Source organism: Drosophila pseudoobscura, chromosome 2 (assembly GCF_009870125.1).
Source record: "Drosophila pseudoobscura strain MV-25-SWS-2005 chromosome 2, UCI_Dpse_MV25, whole genome shotgun sequence".
Taxonomy (NCBI): domain Eukaryota; kingdom Metazoa; phylum Arthropoda; class Insecta; order Diptera; family Drosophilidae; genus Drosophila; species Drosophila pseudoobscura.
This window is the reverse complement of record NC_046679.1, coordinates 23,469,713-23,488,333: the sequence shown is the minus strand read 5'-3', so window position 1 is coordinate 23,488,333 and position 18,621 is coordinate 23,469,713. Positions and strand designations below refer to the sequence as shown.

Sequence of the window (18,621 nt, the reverse complement as noted above, 5' to 3'; positions counted from 1 at the left end):
AAGCGCCGCTCAGAAAGCTCCAACGATCGCAGCCGCAGAGGCTGCGGCAGCGCCATCGCAGCGCAATCGCAGCTTATAAATATCGGACGCGATCTTCGTTCTTTTGCAGTTAGTTTTCAAAACTCGTGACGACAACATCCATCGTCGGATCTTCAACAGAAAAATACCATTCCACACCATAGCTCGTGAGTTAGTGAGTGTTTTGTGCTGTCGGTGTCTGTATTCGAAAAAGGAGCCAGAGCCAGAGCCAAAGACATTTGTGACTTCGTATTTTAATCAAATTGATTGTGATGTGGATGTGCCAATTGTTGTAATCCAAGAGACAATTGACAATAATTACATGTGTGTGCTCGCAATTAATGCGTGAAGACAGTGGAAAAGTTTCACCTCTCTCCGCACTCGGGGCCCAGTCAGACGTCACCTACATATTTGAGTGCAGGCTGGCGTGGAAAACCTGTATTTTGGCTTGGCCGTCGTCTCAGCTGTTTCCAGTGCAGTAGTGAAATTTCTTGAACCCAGCCAGCCATCGCCATCCCGCAGAGTCTTTGTATTACAGCAACTTTCGTTATTTTATTTTCTTCTCCATTCCCCCATTTTTATAGCACCCAATTTTGCGGTTCAAATTGTGATATTGTGATATCCAACAACATGTTGAGACAGTGGGCTTGCCTGCTCCTGCTCGGGTCCATCTCCATCCAGGCGGTGCCCTACTACGGAGAGTAAGTATTAATTTTTCCAGTGTCGGTCAACACTAGAGTGTATTGTGTTGTGTGTTCTCGTTTCATGCACATTTCATGTAGTTTGTGTTTTTGTTTTCGTTGCGGTTTTCGGTCTAAGCACTCATCGACATCTTCTGATAAGGCATGGTTTGATGTTATCGGAATGTAGAACTAAATGGGGAATTTTGTAGAAGCGTGTCCTAACATTGGGAATACACTAGAACAATGCATTGAATCATCTAAAAAAATTACTATGAAGTAACCTTCAATACGTGTTGGTATTTATTATACAAAATCCATCTTTGCTTTCCATAAAATTGCTAACTAAATTGAAGAACGCATTCACTCAAAGATGAGAGGAATTAGAAGTGCTTTTATGTCATCAATTGAATGGGAGCTATACAAAATTATCTATTCAAATTATAAAAATCCAAAAACCGTTAGAGAATCAGTAACATATCAATACATTGTAGTAAATTGAATACCACTAACTCAAACACGTAGAAAATCCTTCCCCAAAGTTCCCTTTATTAGCCCAAAAACATCACCTTGTACTACCTATCGTAGCTCCTTCCCCACCAATAAATGATTAATTGCAATTTCAGTTCAGGCTCCGGATCGGAATCTGAGTTTGAGGAGTCCGTGGGTTATGCTTCCGATTCTTTATCCAAATCCAGGTGAACTATATGCCAACACAGCGCTTTCCTCCCTCCCATCATATCCTACCCAGTAGACTAGATCCAGCAAAAACTGACAACTACTTACCAAAACAAACACCAGAAACAAGTTTCAATATTTACAATACACGTAGTTCATTCACATGTGAAGAAACCTAAACATTTTCAACCAGTTTCAATATTTGAGCGCCTAAGGAACACTAACACTCTTTACGGGTTTACAGCTCCACTGACAGACAGACACTCCATAAAAGTTGGCTAATACCGGGTTCAGTCTTCGGATTTTATGACAGTTTTTTCGAGTCAGAAACCTTTGGGTCTGTTGGTTCTGGGAGAAATTTTTCGCTTGCTAAACAAAACTGCAAATAAAGTTGACCGAAATGTGGTTGGAGGCGGAAGAAGGCTCAGAAAGAAAGTCGCAACCAAAGCCTCAGAAATGACCTCAATTGATAAAACCTTAAGCTGAAACTGTTGAGAGATTGTCTGGAGATTGTTCTGACGCGATTGAGCCTAACCCTGCAGTTCAGACGGGTCTTGGAGTCTCTTTTCTGCTGCTCTTGCATTTATCTGTATGTTTGCGAAAGATATTGCTGCAAGAGAACAATGTGCAACTTAAGTGGGGCAACACCATCGCATCCGCCAGAGATGCAGCCGCGGGACTTGGCCAACAAAATCTTCATCCTCCAATCTCCGCCACACTCGGCTGACTCTGACGGGGGCGGCTCAACCTTTAGGTTCAGGCCGCTCTAGGGCTCATCTTTGACACAATTCTCAATCAGTGCTGGCCCTGAAACCAATTGACATTTGACACGTCATTAGGTGCCATTTCGGGGCCCAGGTATTCTCACCCCACAGTCGTATAATCTGCCCTCGAAGTGGGTCACTGCTGCTGCTGTGGCTCTTTTTCAGTGTATTCCTCTCTAAATGGTTTGGTTCTGCCTGCCGCAGTTGCGCTTTAATTAAATCAGGCAGCCATTTGGTCGGATCCAACCACCGCTCGGGGACTGCGACTGCCACCCCCCCCGCTACACATTACCATTTCACCGACAATCTGTGATTCCCCATCAGCACCTCTCTTTCTCTTGCTGCCTGCTCTGTGGCCAATGACTTTCGCTTTGGTTCCGAGCGAACAGAATCTATTTTCTTTAAAAATTTCATTTGTTTTCTGAATTCGTTATGCATTCTCTAGAGTTCCAGAAAAGGGTTTTGGGTAGGGGGTTTTCCTTAGAATAATATCATGAATCATTCAAAAATTGATTTGTCTAGACTTTCATCTAAATGTTACAAATTTAATGGAATATAGTATGCAAATCTGTCAACAACAAAAATGGGCTTATATGCACCTTTAAACATGACTTGTGGGTGTGGGAGAAATAACTCAGGGGGCAGGAAAAAAACATGGGGAATGTTTAAAACGTATTCCGTAATAAATAGAAAGGCGTGTTTATAGGAACTATTCTAGATGTATCACCTTCCGACACTTCCATTCATCAGCTTTCCCTTGGGAATCTTTAGTTTATTAATGATTTCATCATCGTTTTTTCTCACATTTAAAATACCATTATTAACAAATCTCCTTCGCACTCATACGGAAATGTACTTTTTTCAAGTATTTAGAAATATTATTAGATCGAACAATGAATTACTAGAATTTAAGTGGAGTAAAAGGATTGTATGGAGACTTAGAAGATCGCTTAAATTTGCTTCTAGACTAAACTGCAGCATTTTCTGGAGAAATTTAATGATTTATTTAAGATTGAAAGCACATTTGTTGTCTTTTTTTAGAAATACTAACTTGAATGTTTAGAATTGGAGTTAGTATAAGATAAGTAATCTATGTAAGTAGGAAAATAATCATTGAATTAAGGAGCATTACAAATAGGTTTAAGTTTCAGTTAAGGGTTTCATCCAAATGATTCACATTACAGCATACAAATATAATATTAGTTGGAATTCTTCAGTCAAAAAGGGGATCGTAATAGTATTTAGTTTCAGATCTGTTGGCATTCATTCCAAATCGTATACAAATATATTATGCAACACAATGATTGAGAGTGAAGAACAGTAAAATTCACAGTGGATTCAGTACATAAATTCCTCAAGACACGAGACAAGAGAGAGACACACATTTATCAGGCCAATGTCCATGCCAAAGCCCCATCCATAATCGCTTTGTCGGCTTAAATACATATATTGCCTGTCTCTCTGTGGCTCTGAGGCTAAGCCGCTGTGAGCCCTAGCTCCTCACGTACCACTCGGATAATGAGTCACACAGAACAGACAGAACTCCAGTCAGAAGACCCATCAAAAGTGAGGGACAGACAGAGTACTGCGAGTCGTTGAACAAATTGTTTACGTTTTGCCTTTTCAAGCATTATATTTTTATTGTTTATTGCCAGATAGTTTCGTTTCTTTATTTTTTATTTAGCACTGATGAGGGGTTTTTTTTTAATTAGCTTCCGCGAAACGAATTTTAATGACCCGCAACCAAAGTATGTTCTAGAAAGTGTCTCTCGAGGGATGGGTGGTGCTCCTATAAGTAGATTCCAAATGCATTAATAAATCGCAACATATCGTTGACATAAATCCCAGTTGATGGATGGACCACTGCAAGGGGAATGTCTCCAGTTTGGTTTGGTGATTGGTTTTTTGGGTTGTTAAAAAGTTATTTTCATTTGATTTCATTGGTACAGAGATTGTAGTGTAGTGCCCGGGGGAGGCACTTAATATGCGGCTCAGGCAAATGCTGCGCAAAAAAAAATCAGCTAAACAATGAGCACGATCAGCATATATACTAACCGAACATATACGTATTTAGAGATATATATATACACAGACTTTTGTGGATCTATAGGGGCCGTGTGGGAGCTTCTTTTATGTGAGGGAACAATGAAGGCATATGAATTATGGTGCTCGGGTTCTCTACTTCGTTCCGTTTCGAACCGTTCTCCATGAAATTTGCATGAACAAACACAAGCGCACACAGAACATACAGATCCAGATACACTAACTATAGCACTTACACTCGAACACCCTCGCCCTACCCCACTTCAGCTTTATGCCACACTTAACACACCCATTGCCGCTGCATCGCACTATGTTCGCGCCCATACCACTAGCACCACTAGAACCACTCGATCTGGAGCCCATGCATGCCCAGGCCTCGCAGCGAGTGGCAAGTGTCTGGGCCCGTGGTCCCCCCGGTCCCATGCCGCTGGCCCCCCAGCGACCACAATCTCACCTGTTGCCACTCTTCAGCAGCGGCAGTAGCTTCGATACTGAGTTCGTGCCCCTGGAGCAGCAGCAACAGCCCCAGGGACGTCAGGATGTGGGTCCAGCGCCCGGCCCCGTTCCGCCAACAACTGGAGTGGAGCAGAAACCTTTCAGTAAGTGACAAGTGGGGGTACACGAAAGAGATCTATTCCTCATGGATACACATATACCTTCTCTTTGCAGATGTGGACGCGATCACCACAGATGTGAATGCACCCAATCCAGCGATATTCTTCCAGCAATCGTTCCCCTTCTTTGGCAATGAGTTCTTCAACTCATTTGGCGGTTTTGGCTTCGGCAATGCCCAGGAGCCCTGGTGGAAAGGGTAAGTAAAGTCGCAAAGAAATTGTAGATAATATTAGATACAGATAGACTTAGACTCTAGGGAAAATCTTTATAAAGACAACCGTAACCTTCATCGATCAACCAAAAAGCTCTGCCCGATTTTCCACTATATTTGAATGTTCAAAACCCCTTGTTATGGTCAATAAGTTTTTGCTTCTTTCCTAATCGCCGCACACGACTGCCTCTGCCTCTGACTCTGACTCTGGGCAATGGCATCGAATCCGACAACTATGACTGTTCTCGGCACTTGGCAATTAAGAGAGCACAATGTCAAGTTCATGCTAGCTATTAAATATTGTATGATTTTTTTTTAGTTTTTAATTTTTAATTTCTTGGCTTATCGCTTTACAGCAGCAATCGAGCATAACCATTAAAATAAATACATAAATAAGTAATTTTCCATCCATTCAAAGATTGCTCCCAGCGAGGGAATTAACAATCTCCATTGTTCCGATGGTAATTGCTTTAGCAATCCCTAAGGTTCCGATGATGGTTGTTTCAATAATCTCTAGGTTTTCATGATGGTTTTTCCTACAATCTCTATGGACCCGTTGATGTTTTGTTTCAACAATCTCTAGGGTTCCGATGGCTATTTCAACTTTCTCTAGGGTTCAATTGTTCTTTCGATTAATTGTTCAAGTCGGCAGAATTTGTTGATTATTCAATATACTCGTGCTCGTTCAGAAAGTGAATGAGTACATTAAGTGAACTATATTGGATAAGTGCACAGGTCTGATTATATAGTGCACAAAATACAAAAGCTTGCACTTTTCTAAATTGTGAAATCAACTACGTCGTTTTCACTCGTTGTGCGAAAAATGTTGTTGTAAAATGAAAGTCAGAAATGTGGTAAATTGAAAAATTAGCTGCATGGAGAGATATATACACAGAGATATAGCTATACATATTTACAACTATGGTTCACTGGGAAATTTCTAAAAACGCTACGCACACAATGAGTTGGCTTTCAGAAAAAACAAAAATATTTCAGCGGCTGCCATAATTGAATTGATGGCCTGGCAAAGCTGTTGAGCCTCACAAATATTATACCTATCTACATATATACATCTCTATGTATCATACAACTATGCTTCATATGGCGGATCACTGTGCAAATTCATTCAATAAACACTCGACACGAGTGGCGGCCGCTGATGGACTGTCTGATAGGTGCCTTGGACTAACTCTGATTGGATTCATAGATACTATTCGTATATAGACTGGGTTGTGGGTACATTGACATTGCGATTTGCATGTCTCAGATATACATACCTATGTATGACTAAGTCATTAGCGAAGATTTTTCTAGGTTTACTTATGAAAAGAATTCTCAGAAATGAAATTAGAACTTGAAATATGTGTATGTATTGTATAAATGTAGGGTTGGCAGCCCTTTAACCAGCTGATGAGTTTCAATCTATTGCTATGGGTAGTCAAGGGTATGAGAGGAAGATATATCGTAAGAGTTTGACTTCGAAAGTGAGAAGACGTGCGTAATAAGATATGAAAAGGAACTCATGTGTAACCTATTTGAAACTGAGAATAAATATTATACCCGACACAACGACGGTTGGTGTATTTGTTTATGGAGCTTTTGGAGCCGACGCCTACTCACTTGTAGGGAGCTCACCGAGGATCGCTACATAAATATAGCAATTATTTATTATTTCACTATACTTGTTTATGGGAGATATGATTCCATTGTACTCGTATGAATGAGTTCCCTACTCACTTGTAGGGAGCTCACCGAGGATCGCTACATAAATAAAGGAATTACTCATTATATAACTATACTTGTTTATGGGAGATATGATTCCATTGTACTCGTATGAATGAGTTCTACGTATGCAACAGAGATCTTTCACATTCCTGTAGGTACCTCAACAGTTTAGATTACACGAATCTTAGCTGCTTTCAACCGGTTTTGTATCGTTTAAACATTAAAGCTCAAATTCAAGCCCTTGTAATGCATTTAAACATTTGCAAATCAATAGATCTGTTAGCCAGTTGTCGAAATAATTGCACAGTTCTGTGAGGGTGGGTCGAACAAGTACGACCGCCTCAAACGGGTTATGTACACCAGTTGCAATCTTCAGAGATCGCTGCATCACTGCATCGCTCGGCAAACGATTATCCAACGAAAAGCTTCAATCATTACACAACTGAATAATTAACAAACATCTCGATGATTCCTCTTCCTTCCCACCAGTCCCAATGTGTGCACCGAGAAAGAGGAAGGCGAGACCGTGGCCACAGAGACCGAGGGTGATGAAACCGTTGACACCTTTGGCCAGGAACGTGACGGCGTCAGCAGCGTTGTGCGATCCCCACTCTTCGGACAGTTCCAGTTCAGCGTAAACTCCTGCATGGAGAAGCCCAACAAGCACGTCTGCACCAAGATGTAAGTCAAAATGAATGGGGTGGCAGGGGATTACCCAAGACTCTGTTGCATTTTCTTCCTTCTTCCCTCTGCGCAGCGTCAATCAAAATGGCAAAAAGAAGACCCTGACGTTGACACGTCAGTGCTGTCACGGCTATGGGCGCTCGAGGAACGCGGACTTTAGCACACCCTGCGAGAAGATCGACATCAAGGATGTGGAGGTTACGGCCGGCGACATGGGAGCCAAGCAGTTCATCGAGAGTGCCCGCAAAGCCGGAGAACTGTCGGACATGCTGGGTCAGGGCAGTGGCAAGAAGGTGACTCTGTTTTTGCCCAAGGATCAGGACTTTATGGAGTACCATGCCCAGCAGCAGCAGGAGAATGTAAGTGGTAGAGCAAAGGAGTATGGGGATCCCGCACTAATCCTATTCCTCGGTAATCCCACAGGCAGTGGACCAAGCCAATGCTGATAAAACAAAGCCATCGTCCATCTACAAGCTTCATGCAGTTCTCGGAGAACTTGAACTGGAGGATGTACCCAACGAGCAGCTGCTGCAAACGGAGGTGCCAGACCAGAAGATCCGCATCAACAGCTACCAGCTACCCCCAGCTCTGGGTCTAGAGCCCTACCGCTATTCCGCCAACTGTGTGCCAATCGATAAGCACGACAAGCTCTCCGAGCAGGCCGTTGTCCATACACTGAATGGAATGCTCCAGCCCCTGACCAAGAACGTGATGGATATCATTCGCGAGCGCCCGGATATGTCCATAATGCGCACAGTTCTGGAGAAGACCAATCTGAGTGCCATGTTGGAGGGTGAGAAGCCGGTGACCATCTTTGTGCCCACCGATTTGGCCTTCGATAAGCTGGAGCCGCATCTGCGACGGGCTCTGAAGGAGGGACGTGGCTGTGCGTCGAGTGAGTACCTTAGATCCCTAGAAGACTTGCAATCATAATTAATTCAAACCAAATCTTTTATAGACATCCTCAAGAACCACATGCTGGATCTTACCTTCTGCTCGCTGGCTACAGTTCCCGGAGCCAAGACGACAGCCTTCAATTTGCTGGGTGAGCCCCTGCTGCTCAATCGCACTCAGCGCGCTGAGAATCAGACTGGACCGTCTTCGATCTTCATCAATAACGTGGCCAAGATAATGGAAGCGGATATTATGGGTACAAATGGTGTGCTCCATGTGATCGATACCATTCTGCCCACGGAGACGGCACTGCCCATGACCACTCTGATATCGCAGAAGAACCTGACCATCTTCAAGCAGTTGTTGGAGGCCTCTGGCTATGACGATCAGTTCGATGATCTGAACAATGTGACGATCTTTGCACCCATAGACAAGGCACTGCAGAACACGGAGTGGGCTCGTCTTCTGAAGGAGCAGCCGGAGGTTCTTAACCACAATCTGGATCTGTTGGAGTTCCTCAACTATCACGTTGTCAAGCCCATGATCAAGACGTGCGATCTGTCGGAGAAGTCCCTGCCTACGATGGCCGGCTCCAATGTCCGTCTGAATCTGTATTCCACCCATGCTCTCTTCTCGGATGTGATGAATCGTGCCACCGTGAACTGTGCCCGCCTGGTGCATTTCGATGACGAGAGCTGTGGCTCGGTGCTGCATCAGCTGGATCGTCCACTGACGCCACCCAAGAATGTGAGTTGGAGATACCATCCTGTTATACAGATTCTAAATGTTCTGCTACCCTGTAATATCCACAGAATATGCTCAAGGTGCTGGAGGCCAATCCCGGCTACAGCAAATTCTTGGAGCTGGTGCGCAAGGCCAATCTGACCCAGCTGCTGTCCAACGATTCGAATAGCTACACCCTGCTGGTGCCCAAGAACGATGTCTTTGATGAGTTCAGCGAGTCGGGTGAGACCCAGAAGCCCGCAGTCCAGACCCAGGCGGAACTAGTGGCCATGGTCAAGACTCACATTGTGGAGGATGTTGTCTGCTGTGCTGGCATCATTCCCACCAACTGGCCTTTTGTGCGCTCCATCGAATCGATCGGGGGTCAGCATTTGCGCATCACTCGCGATCGTCGGCCCAAGATTGAGAATGCCGGCGTAACCAAGTGCGATGTGGTGGCCACCAATGGCATTCTCCACGAGATCAATGACATCATTGTGCCGAGGCCACAACGTGCCCAGCAACGACCCCAGCTGATCCCGCCAGGCGCTGGCTATCAGCCACAGAGCGACTTTGATGTCTTCTTCTGAGCGGAGCAATGATGGTCGCTCCCTTTCCTCTATCTCAAGCACATATATGATCGTATACATATATATAAAGTATATATTTATATTAACTCTTAACGATTTGATTTCTCGATTGATTCAAAATGGCCCAAAAGCTGTGACTTCACTCGGTTAAATAAAAGAAAAATAGTATTAAAAACAAAGGATATTCGAATAGAGGAATGTATAAAAATATGGGAAAACAGAGAGAAAGATTTATCGAATACAAAAAAAAGTAGTAGCAAAGAAAGAACTAACTCAAAAATTGGCGATTTTCTAGCACTATTTGGCACTATTTAAGATTAAGGCTCTTGAATAGTTAGAATGCATGTTTTTGCGCCCAACTGCCTCCAGTGCATCGAAATTTATTCTTCGACAACCGGCGACAGGCAGAAGCACAACCGAAAAGTGAACGAGGGGGAACGTTGTGAGTTGCTGCGGACACCGCAACTCTACATTTATACCCAATACTTAGTCAGTATGGCTCTTCTCCGGCAGACGCCGCTAATATTAAACGGCACGACAAAGAGTTCGTGCGAGAGAGACAGAAAATCAGTATGAACATGTCGTCGGGCGCCGCTGGATTTGTTCCTTTTGGCTATAAAAATGATCCAATCAGAACCAGATTCAGCAATCTGATAGCAATCTGGTCATTCTCTATGATTGCGCGTTTTTAGTTTTCTGGAATCTTCAATATTGTGGATGCCACATATTTTCGTCCTTTGTGGAGGTCCCTTCCGCCTCCTGTGGGGCGAAATTTTGAAATGTATGTGTAATAGTGACATATTACAGAAGTCTGGATACAAAATGTCGTTGCTCTAGCTCTTATAATCTTTGAGCCCTAGGCGCTTATAGGGACGGACAGACAGACGGGGTTCAATCGACTCGGCTATTGATGCTGATCAAGAATATATATACTTTATCCCTCTGGACGTTACACACCTCCATTTTCACCACAAATCTAATATATGTATGTACGCCTACACTCATTTTAAGTATCTTGATTTTTATAACATAATTATCATTTTTGATTTTTATTGAATAATTGTTATTATAATTATTATTCTTGATTTTTGTTGAATAATTGTTATTATAATTGTTATTCTTGATTTTTATTGAATAATTGTTATTATAACTGTTATTCTTGATTTTTTTGAATAATTGTTATTATAACTGTTATTCTTGATTTTTTTGAATAATTGTTATTATAATTGTTATTCTTGATTTTTATAACATAATTATTATTTTTGATTTTTATTGAATAATTGTTATTATAACTATTATTCTTGATTTTTATTGAATAATTGTTATTATAATTGTTATTCTTGATTTTTATTGAATAATTGTTATTATAATTGTTATTCTTGATTTTTATTGAATAATTGTTATTATAATTGTTATTCTTGATTTTTATTGAATAATTGTTATTATAACTGTTATTCTTGATTTTTTTGAATAATTGTTATTATAATTGTTATTCTTGATTTTTATTGAATAATTGTTATTATAATTGTTATTCTTGATTTTTATTGAATAATTGTTATTATAACTGTTATTCTTGATTTTTTTGAATAATTGTTATTATAATTGTTATTCTTGATTTTTATTGAATAATTGTTATTATAACTGTTATTCTTGATTTTTATTGAATAATTGTTATTATAACTGTTATTTTTGAATAATTGTTATTATAATTGTTATTCTTGATTTTTATTGAATAATTGTTATTATAACTGTTATTCTTGATTTTTTTGAATAATTGTTATTATAACTGTTATTCTTGATTTTTATTGAATAATTGTTATTATAACTGTTATTCTTGATTTTTATTGAATAATTGTTATTATAATTGTTATTCTTGATTTTTATTGAATAATTGTTATTATAATTGTTATTCTTGATTTTTATTGAATAATTGTTATTATAACTGTTATTCTTGATTTTTTTGAATAATTGTTATTATAATTGTTATTCTTGATTTTTATTGAATAATTGTTATTATAACTGTTATTCTTGATTTTTATTGAATAATTGTTATTATAACTGTTATTCTTGATTTTTATTGAATAATTGTTATTATAACTGTTATTCTTGATTTTTATTGAATAATTGTTATTATAACTGTTATTCTTGATTTTTTTGAATAATTGTTATTATAACTGTTATTCTTGATTTTTATTGAATAATTGTTATTATAACTGTTATTCTTGATTTTTATTGAATAATTGTTATTATAACTGTTATTTTTGATTTTTTTGAATAATTGTTATTATAATTGTTATTCTTGATTTTTATTGAATAATTGTTATTATAACTGTTTTTCTTGATTTTTTTTGAATAATTGTTATTATAATTGTTATTCTTGATTTTTATTGAATAATTGTTATTATAATTGTTATTCTTGATTTTTTTGAATAATTGTTTTATATAAATATTATTCTTGATTTTTATTGAATAATTGTTATTATAACTGTTATTCTTGATTTTTATTGAATAATTGTTATTATAACTGTTATTTTTGATTTTTTTGAATAATTGTTATTATAATTGTTATTTTTGATTTTTTTGAATAATTGTTATTATAACTGTTATTCTTGATTTTTATTGAATAATTGTTATTATAACTGTTATTCTTGATTTTTATTGAATAATTGTTATTATAACTGTTATTCTTGATTTTTATTGAATAATTGTTATTATAACTGTTATTCTTGATTTTTATTGAATTATTTATTGTTATTATAACTGTTATTCTTGATTTTTTTTAATAATTGATATTATAAATATTATTCTTAATTTTTTTGAATAATTGTTATTATAATTGTTATTCCTGATTTTTATTGAATAATTGTTATTATAATTGTTATTTTTGATTTTTTTTAATAATTGTTATTATAATTGTGCGTGCGAGAGAGACAGAAAATCAGTCTGAGCGTGACGTCGGGCGCTGCGTAGCCACTGCAAATTGATTTGTTTCCTTTGGCTATAAAAATGATCCGATCTGATCCAGATTCAGCAACCTGATAGATATGGTCATTATTTATGATTCTGCGTTTTTAGTTTTCTCGAATGTGCAATATTGTGGATGCAACAGATTTTCGTCCTTTGTGGGGGCGGAAGGGGGTGGGGCGAAATTTTGAGATATACGTTTTATAGTGAGATCTAACAGGAGTACGGACACTAAATTTGGTTACTCTAGCCTTAATACTCTCTGAGATTTGTGAATATCCCCAGATTTGCATCCTTTGCGGGGGCGGAAGGGGGTGTGGCGAAATTTTGAAACAAACTCGTCTCGGTCCGATATCTTAGGAGTGTGGATACCAAATTTGGTTGCTCTAGCTTTTATAGTCTCTGAGATCTAGGCGCTAATGTTTTACTCTAAGCAAAGCCGCCTATGCTACGTGTGTGTTAGAGAGAGACAGGGCGAGAAAAAATGAAATTGATTTCTTGATGCTGGCTATAATAATAATACGATCCAATTCAGATTCTGCAGTCTTAAAGATATGGTCATTCTCTACGATTCTGCGTTTTTGGTTTTATCGTATCTTTAAAAATGTGGATGCCACAGATTTTCGTCCTTTGTGGGGGCGGAAGTGGGGGGGCGAAGTTTTGAAATATTTTTGTAGCAGTGACATATCACAGAAGTCTGGATCCAAAACATCGTTGCTCTAGCTCTTATAGTCTTTGAGCATTAGGCGCTGAAGGGGACGGACAGACGGACAGACGGACGGACGGACAGACGGACAGACGGACGGACGGACAGACAGACAGGGCTCAATCGACTCGGCTATTGATGCTGATCAAGAATATATATACTTTATGGGGTCGGAAACGATTCCTTCTGGACGTTACACACATCCACTTTTACCACAAATCTAATATACCACAATACTCATTTTGAGTTTTGGGTATAAAAATAGTGCGCCAGAGAATGCAAAAACAAATTTGCATTAATTTTGGGAATGCACACTGGGTGTAGTGTGCGCGGCGAGGCTACAAGGGCTATTTTGTGTTTGTAGGACTCAGGATTCAGGAACTATAAATGGATACAAATCGGATTAACTGCAATCATCATGAACTCGAAGATAACAGTGCCTTATATTCGTTCTATGATGTTAGAAGCAAGAACTATGCTCGTACTGTTCCATCATTCGGAAGAGAGCTCGTAGATAACAGAACCCCAACTGCTCTGCTCCTACAATGCAAAAATACTACCCCAAAAAGAGCACAAAACATTGTAAGAGAACCTCCCAAAGAGAGCCCAATGCAAGAGAGAGTGTAAACAGTTTAAGATTGCGGTTTCGGAGCGCACACACTTAAAGAACTTACATATATGTACATACTTCTCATTTCTTATCGCTACTGAAAAGGTGGTCCAAGCCCTATAAAAGCCCTTACCAGTCTACGTACCGTACCTATTTCAACTTAAGCATCCACAAAGTCAAGATGCCAGGAGAACTGCCAGCCACCTTTGTCAAGGGCTTCCATAATGAGGAGCTAGTGCGACGCATGGAGTACCGGGAGCTGGGCAGCACAGGACTTCGAGTGTCCAAGATTGCACTGGGTGGTGCCACCCTTTCCTCCATTTTCTACAACGATTTTCAACGAGAAGAGGGCATCAAGACGGTGCATGAGGCCATCAAATCGGGCATCAACTACATTGACACGGCTCCCTTCTATGGCAATTCGGAGGAGCTGCTCGGCCAGGCCCTGAAGGATGTGCCCCGGGAGGCCTACTACATAGCCACTAAGGTGGCTCGCTATGAGCTTGATCCTAAGAAAATGTTCAACTACACTGCAGCCAAGGCGAGGGAGAGTGTGAAGCGTAGCCTGGATCTACTTGGCCTGGAACAGGTGGACGTTCTTCAGGTGCACGATGTGGATGCTGCCCCCAGCTTAGACATGGTTCTTAATGAGACTATCCCCGTTCTGGAGGAGTATGTGAAGGCGGGCAAGGCTCGATTCATTGGGATCACCGCCTACGATGTGGACGTGCTCAAGGAGTGCGCCGAGCGTGGCAAGGGTCGCATCCAGGTGGTCCTCAATTATGCGCGATATACACTGTTAGACAACACCCTGCTGCGCCATATGAAGACCTTTAAGGAGCTCAATGTGGGCGTCATCTGTGCCGCTGCCCACTCGCTGGGGCTACTCACCAATGCTGGACCCCCAGCCATACATCCCGGTAGTCCGGAGCTTCAGGCTCTGGGTCGTCGGGCAGCAGAGATCTGCAAGCAGCGGGACGTGGAGCTGGGCAAGTTGGCCATGTACTACACCATGCAACTGGACGGAGCAGCCACCTTCCTCATCGGCATCCCCAATCGCCGCTTGCTGCAGGTTAATCTGGACGCGATCTTCGACGGCCTTACCTCGCACGAGCAGGAAGTGCTGCAGTATCTGCGCGAAAAGTAAGTAGGAATTGTGCAAGTTGGATTTGGTGTTAGCAATTGCATCACGGGTACCGGCACTGGCACTGCCACTGCCACTGCCACTGGAACCGGGTCGAACTTGGCCTCAGCCCCCAAAACAGGTTCCCCCAATCCAATCCAGTCCAATCCAATCCAATCCCCAATCACCATTTAAACATGTATTTCTTTCTCTGTCTTTGTTTCAGTGTTTTCACCAAATCGTATAGTTGGGGCTCCACTTTATCCACTGTGGACAAGTTCCAATGAGTAGAGATCAAAGCTGAAGAAACGCTGAAGAAGACTGCAAAAAGATCGTTCTTTGCCATATATTGTAAATTAATTAATACAGATAAAATAAAGTAATTATTGAAGGAAAAATACTTATCATTTTGTTTGAAATCCTTTCACTTCCAAGTAACAAGCCATTGTAGACCAGGAATCATATGCATTTTCCTTGGTAATCGTTTCATTTCCAATGTTTACTCAGCTTAATTGGAAAAATTCGCCATTATTTCAAAGATAAGCTCAGGTTCATCCACAGATCAATTGTAGTTACCTGGTACATCAAACAATATTTATATACAAGAGTATGTTTACAAGTGTTTTATATTTTCTTGATTAAATTATTTATACATACATGCTCGAATGTCTTTATGTCTTTATATTAAAATCGTAGCCGGCTTAATTGACTTCTCAAATTGCATGATTTTTGCACCCAGAGAGTGCAAAAGAGAGTATCCATAAACGGAAAAAGCACAGGCTGGAAGAGAACAACGTTAAACAAACCTGAATAAGACTCAGTTCTAAGAGTAGTTGAAAAAACTTGCATGCTTCGTACGCATTTTTCTAACAGCATCAGCAGCGTCAGATGTATGAGAATATGGATACATCTTCAATCCAACATACTTTTTTGAATTCAAGATTTTTTATAAAAGGTGAGGTAAAACACCACACCTTTAAGAGCGCTGCTGGAAACGCCTCACCTTTATATGAAAATATTCCTTGGGAAGGTACAACTTTGATCAATTCTTCTCTCTATTCTAATCTTTCGCTCTCACTCTCTCTCTATCTCCCTTGCACGCTTGCAGCTTTTTTCAGCAGCTTTGAGCACAGCGCAGGTGATATGCCTTATGCTCTCTCTCCCATACTATAATCTTTCGTATCAAACTCGAATCCGCTTCGCTTCTGTTCGCAAACACTCGGTCATATCAGTACATAATCGCAAATGTATATGTACATACATATGAATGTATTTGTTTGTTTAAGTGCACTTCAGCTCTGTTCTCTTTGTCGGTTTTGGCAAATATAAACTGAATATACGGAAATTTGTTGTCAGTATTCCTCTGGATGGGGTAAGAATTTCATCACAGAGTGACATAGATTAGACGCGACTCAAAATGTCTGGAACATTGCCGGCTACCTATGTGAAGGGTTTCCACGATGAGGAGAAGGTGCGGCGCATGGAATACCGCAAGCTCGGAAAAACAGGTCTAGAAGTATCGAAGATTTCATTCGGTGGCGGTGCGCTGTGTGCCAACTATGGGTAAGAGATATATTTTTAATCGATCTCTTATGCGGAACTCTTAAAATACGACATGTTCTCTTTCTGCTTCAGTTTTGATCTTGAAGAGGGCATCAAAACAGTGCAGGATGCCTTGAAATCGGGTATCAATTATATTGATACTGCTCCATGGTATGGACAAGGACGGTCCGAAGAGGTGCTCGGCCAGGCCTTGAAGGATGTGCCTCGGGAGTCCTATTATATAGCCACTAAAGTGGCTCGCTATGAGCTTGATCCCAACAAAATGTTCGACTTCAGTGCCAAGAAGACTCGCGAAAGTGTGGAAAAGAGCCTAAAGCTTTTGGGCCTGCAATATGTGGATGTCATCCAAATCCATGATATTGAATTTGCTGAGAATTTGGATATTGTTCTCAATGAAACATTGCCCACCTTGGAGGCGCTGGTCAAGGAGGGAAAGGCCAAGTATATTGGCGTCTCTGCTTATCCCATTTCTGTGCTCAAGGAGTGTCTATCCCGAGCACCAGGAAGGTTCGATGTACGTAACCCAATGGAGGATTTGTCCCTGACTTACCAAAGTTTTATAAACTGCTTTCAGACGGTGCTGACATATTGCAGGTACACTCTAACCGATGACACGCTTCTTGAATACCTGGATTTCTTCAAGTCACAGAATCTTGGCGTAATATCTGCTGCTGCCCATGGCTTGGGCCTACTCACAAATGCTGGTCCGCCGCCGTGGCATCCAGCCACCGATGAACAAAAGGCTCTGGGCCGCAAGGCAGCAGCTGTCTGCTTGCAGCGCGGTGTGGAGCTGGGAAAACTGGCCCTCTACTACTCCATGAAACTGGGGGAAGTGAGCACCTTCCTCACTGGCATGCAAACGCGGCAGTTGCTCCAGATCAATCTGGCGGCTTTCGAACAGGGTCTCACCGAAAAGGAGCAGGAAGTGCTGTTGTATCTGAGCAAAAAGTGAGTGTCCGACTCGGAAGTTGGCCAAAAACCAGACAAAGACAGAGCTAAAAATTGTGCAACTCGGATACAATGTTAGGATTACATCATTCCCCCGCTTCCATGCGGTTGACCAGGCCAGACCCGTCCCAGACCAAGTGCATGGCGTCCATATGTGCATGATCATTGTCAATCTTGGCCATCGGTGCAGTAGGCACCGCGAAATCTCTTCCCATCCCACAAACAATCCCCAATCATTTCTATCCACTTCCGACTGCGCCTATGGAACTTGTTACTCTTCCTTTCTCTCTCTTAATCTTTATCTTTCTCTCTTACGCCCGCTTCGTGCTCCTTGGGAATTATGATTATGAGCAGTAATTTTTGCATGTTCCCACTTGAACTGTTGGAAAATTTTCCATGTCCCTCTCCACTCAGGCATTATGTAAATCTCATAATATTTCTTCTTTCATTTTCAGTGTTTTGACCAAATCTTTCAATTGGGAGGGAATCGAGCTGGAGCGTTATTGGGCCGCGATAAAGAACAAGTAATTCCAGAGGATTACCAAGAAGAACCACAAATTTAAGAGAGCATCTTTTGTTATCTGTTTTATTGGAAAGTTTTTGAATGGTTTACAGCTCCAGATAACCTTTAACAATGGTTTTATTTGCCCTAGAATTGAACTTGACATAAATGAACAAACAAAAATCACTTTCAATAAATGATAGCTACATATACTAAGACCGAAACTATCAAAACCAATAACTGATACGGAAAAGTACTTGAAAGGTTGATAGTAATAAATTGGAAAATTAAGGTAGTGGCCCGAGGAGAATGTATCTGGAACTTACTCGAAATATGGAAAATACAATGCTCGTATAGTCTGCCACAATCATATCGTTCGTAAAGCATCATAGCAACTCAATTATATTTCGCTTTCGGAGAAAATCCACTTTACCAAAGGGTATTATCTGGTTTGATTTTTGTATGGCGCAGAACGAAGCTGTATGTTCATCGGAAGTACTACAGTAAGGGTCTCTGGATAGAACCATCCCATTCGCGTATATTTCTCTTGAGTGAACTATCTTTTCGCACAGTTTCAATG

At 40.7% G+C, this 18,621-nt stretch overlaps 3 protein-coding genes across 14 annotated transcripts; all 3 read left to right on the top strand.

Moving 5' to 3' along the window:
• The first annotated feature begins 34 nt into the window (after nucleotides 1–34).
• mfas (midline fasciclin) lies at nucleotides 35–9,718 on the top strand. Of its 12 annotated transcripts, none has more exons than XM_033383035.1 (10): nucleotides 35–185; nucleotides 603–719; nucleotides 1,325–1,396; nucleotides 4,655–4,782; nucleotides 4,853–4,994; nucleotides 7,224–7,415; nucleotides 7,492–7,777; nucleotides 7,842–8,313; nucleotides 8,377–9,059; nucleotides 9,125–9,718. In XM_033383035.1, exons 2-10 carry the CDS (start codon nucleotides 649–651, stop codon nucleotides 9,623–9,625), a joined length of 2,547 nt encoding a protein of 848 aa, XP_033238926.1. In that variant the 5' UTR covers nucleotides 35–185; nucleotides 603–648; the 3' UTR covers nucleotides 9,626–9,718. The 12 variants fall into 12 exon arrangements, with proteins under 12 accessions (XP_033238926.1, XP_033239133.1, XP_033239054.1 ...); XM_033383100.1 differs by having other exon boundaries at nucleotides 89–193; nucleotides 4,658–4,782; XM_003736719.3 differs by having other exon boundaries at nucleotides 89–193.
• Nucleotides 9,719–14,029: 4,311 nt separating this feature from the next.
• On the top strand, nucleotides 14,030–15,428 carry LOC4802584 (L-galactose dehydrogenase). Its single transcript, XM_001359440.5, has 2 exons — nucleotides 14,030–15,048; nucleotides 15,255–15,428. The coding sequence occupies exons 1-2, from the start codon at nucleotides 14,087–14,089 to the stop codon at nucleotides 15,313–15,315; spliced, it is 1,023 nt and encodes a 340-aa protein (XP_001359477.4). The 5' UTR covers nucleotides 14,030–14,086; the 3' UTR covers nucleotides 15,316–15,428.
• A 904-nt stretch (nucleotides 15,429–16,332) lies between these two features.
• Nucleotides 16,333–18,265, top strand: LOC4802582 (L-galactose dehydrogenase). Its single transcript, XM_001359439.4, has 4 exons — nucleotides 16,333–16,591; nucleotides 16,664–17,105; nucleotides 17,166–17,539; nucleotides 17,995–18,265. The coding sequence occupies exons 1-4, from the start codon at nucleotides 16,446–16,448 to the stop codon at nucleotides 18,065–18,067; spliced, it is 1,035 nt and encodes a 344-aa protein (XP_001359476.3). The 5' UTR covers nucleotides 16,333–16,445; the 3' UTR covers nucleotides 18,068–18,265.
• Nucleotides 18,266–18,621: the final 356 nt, after the last annotated feature.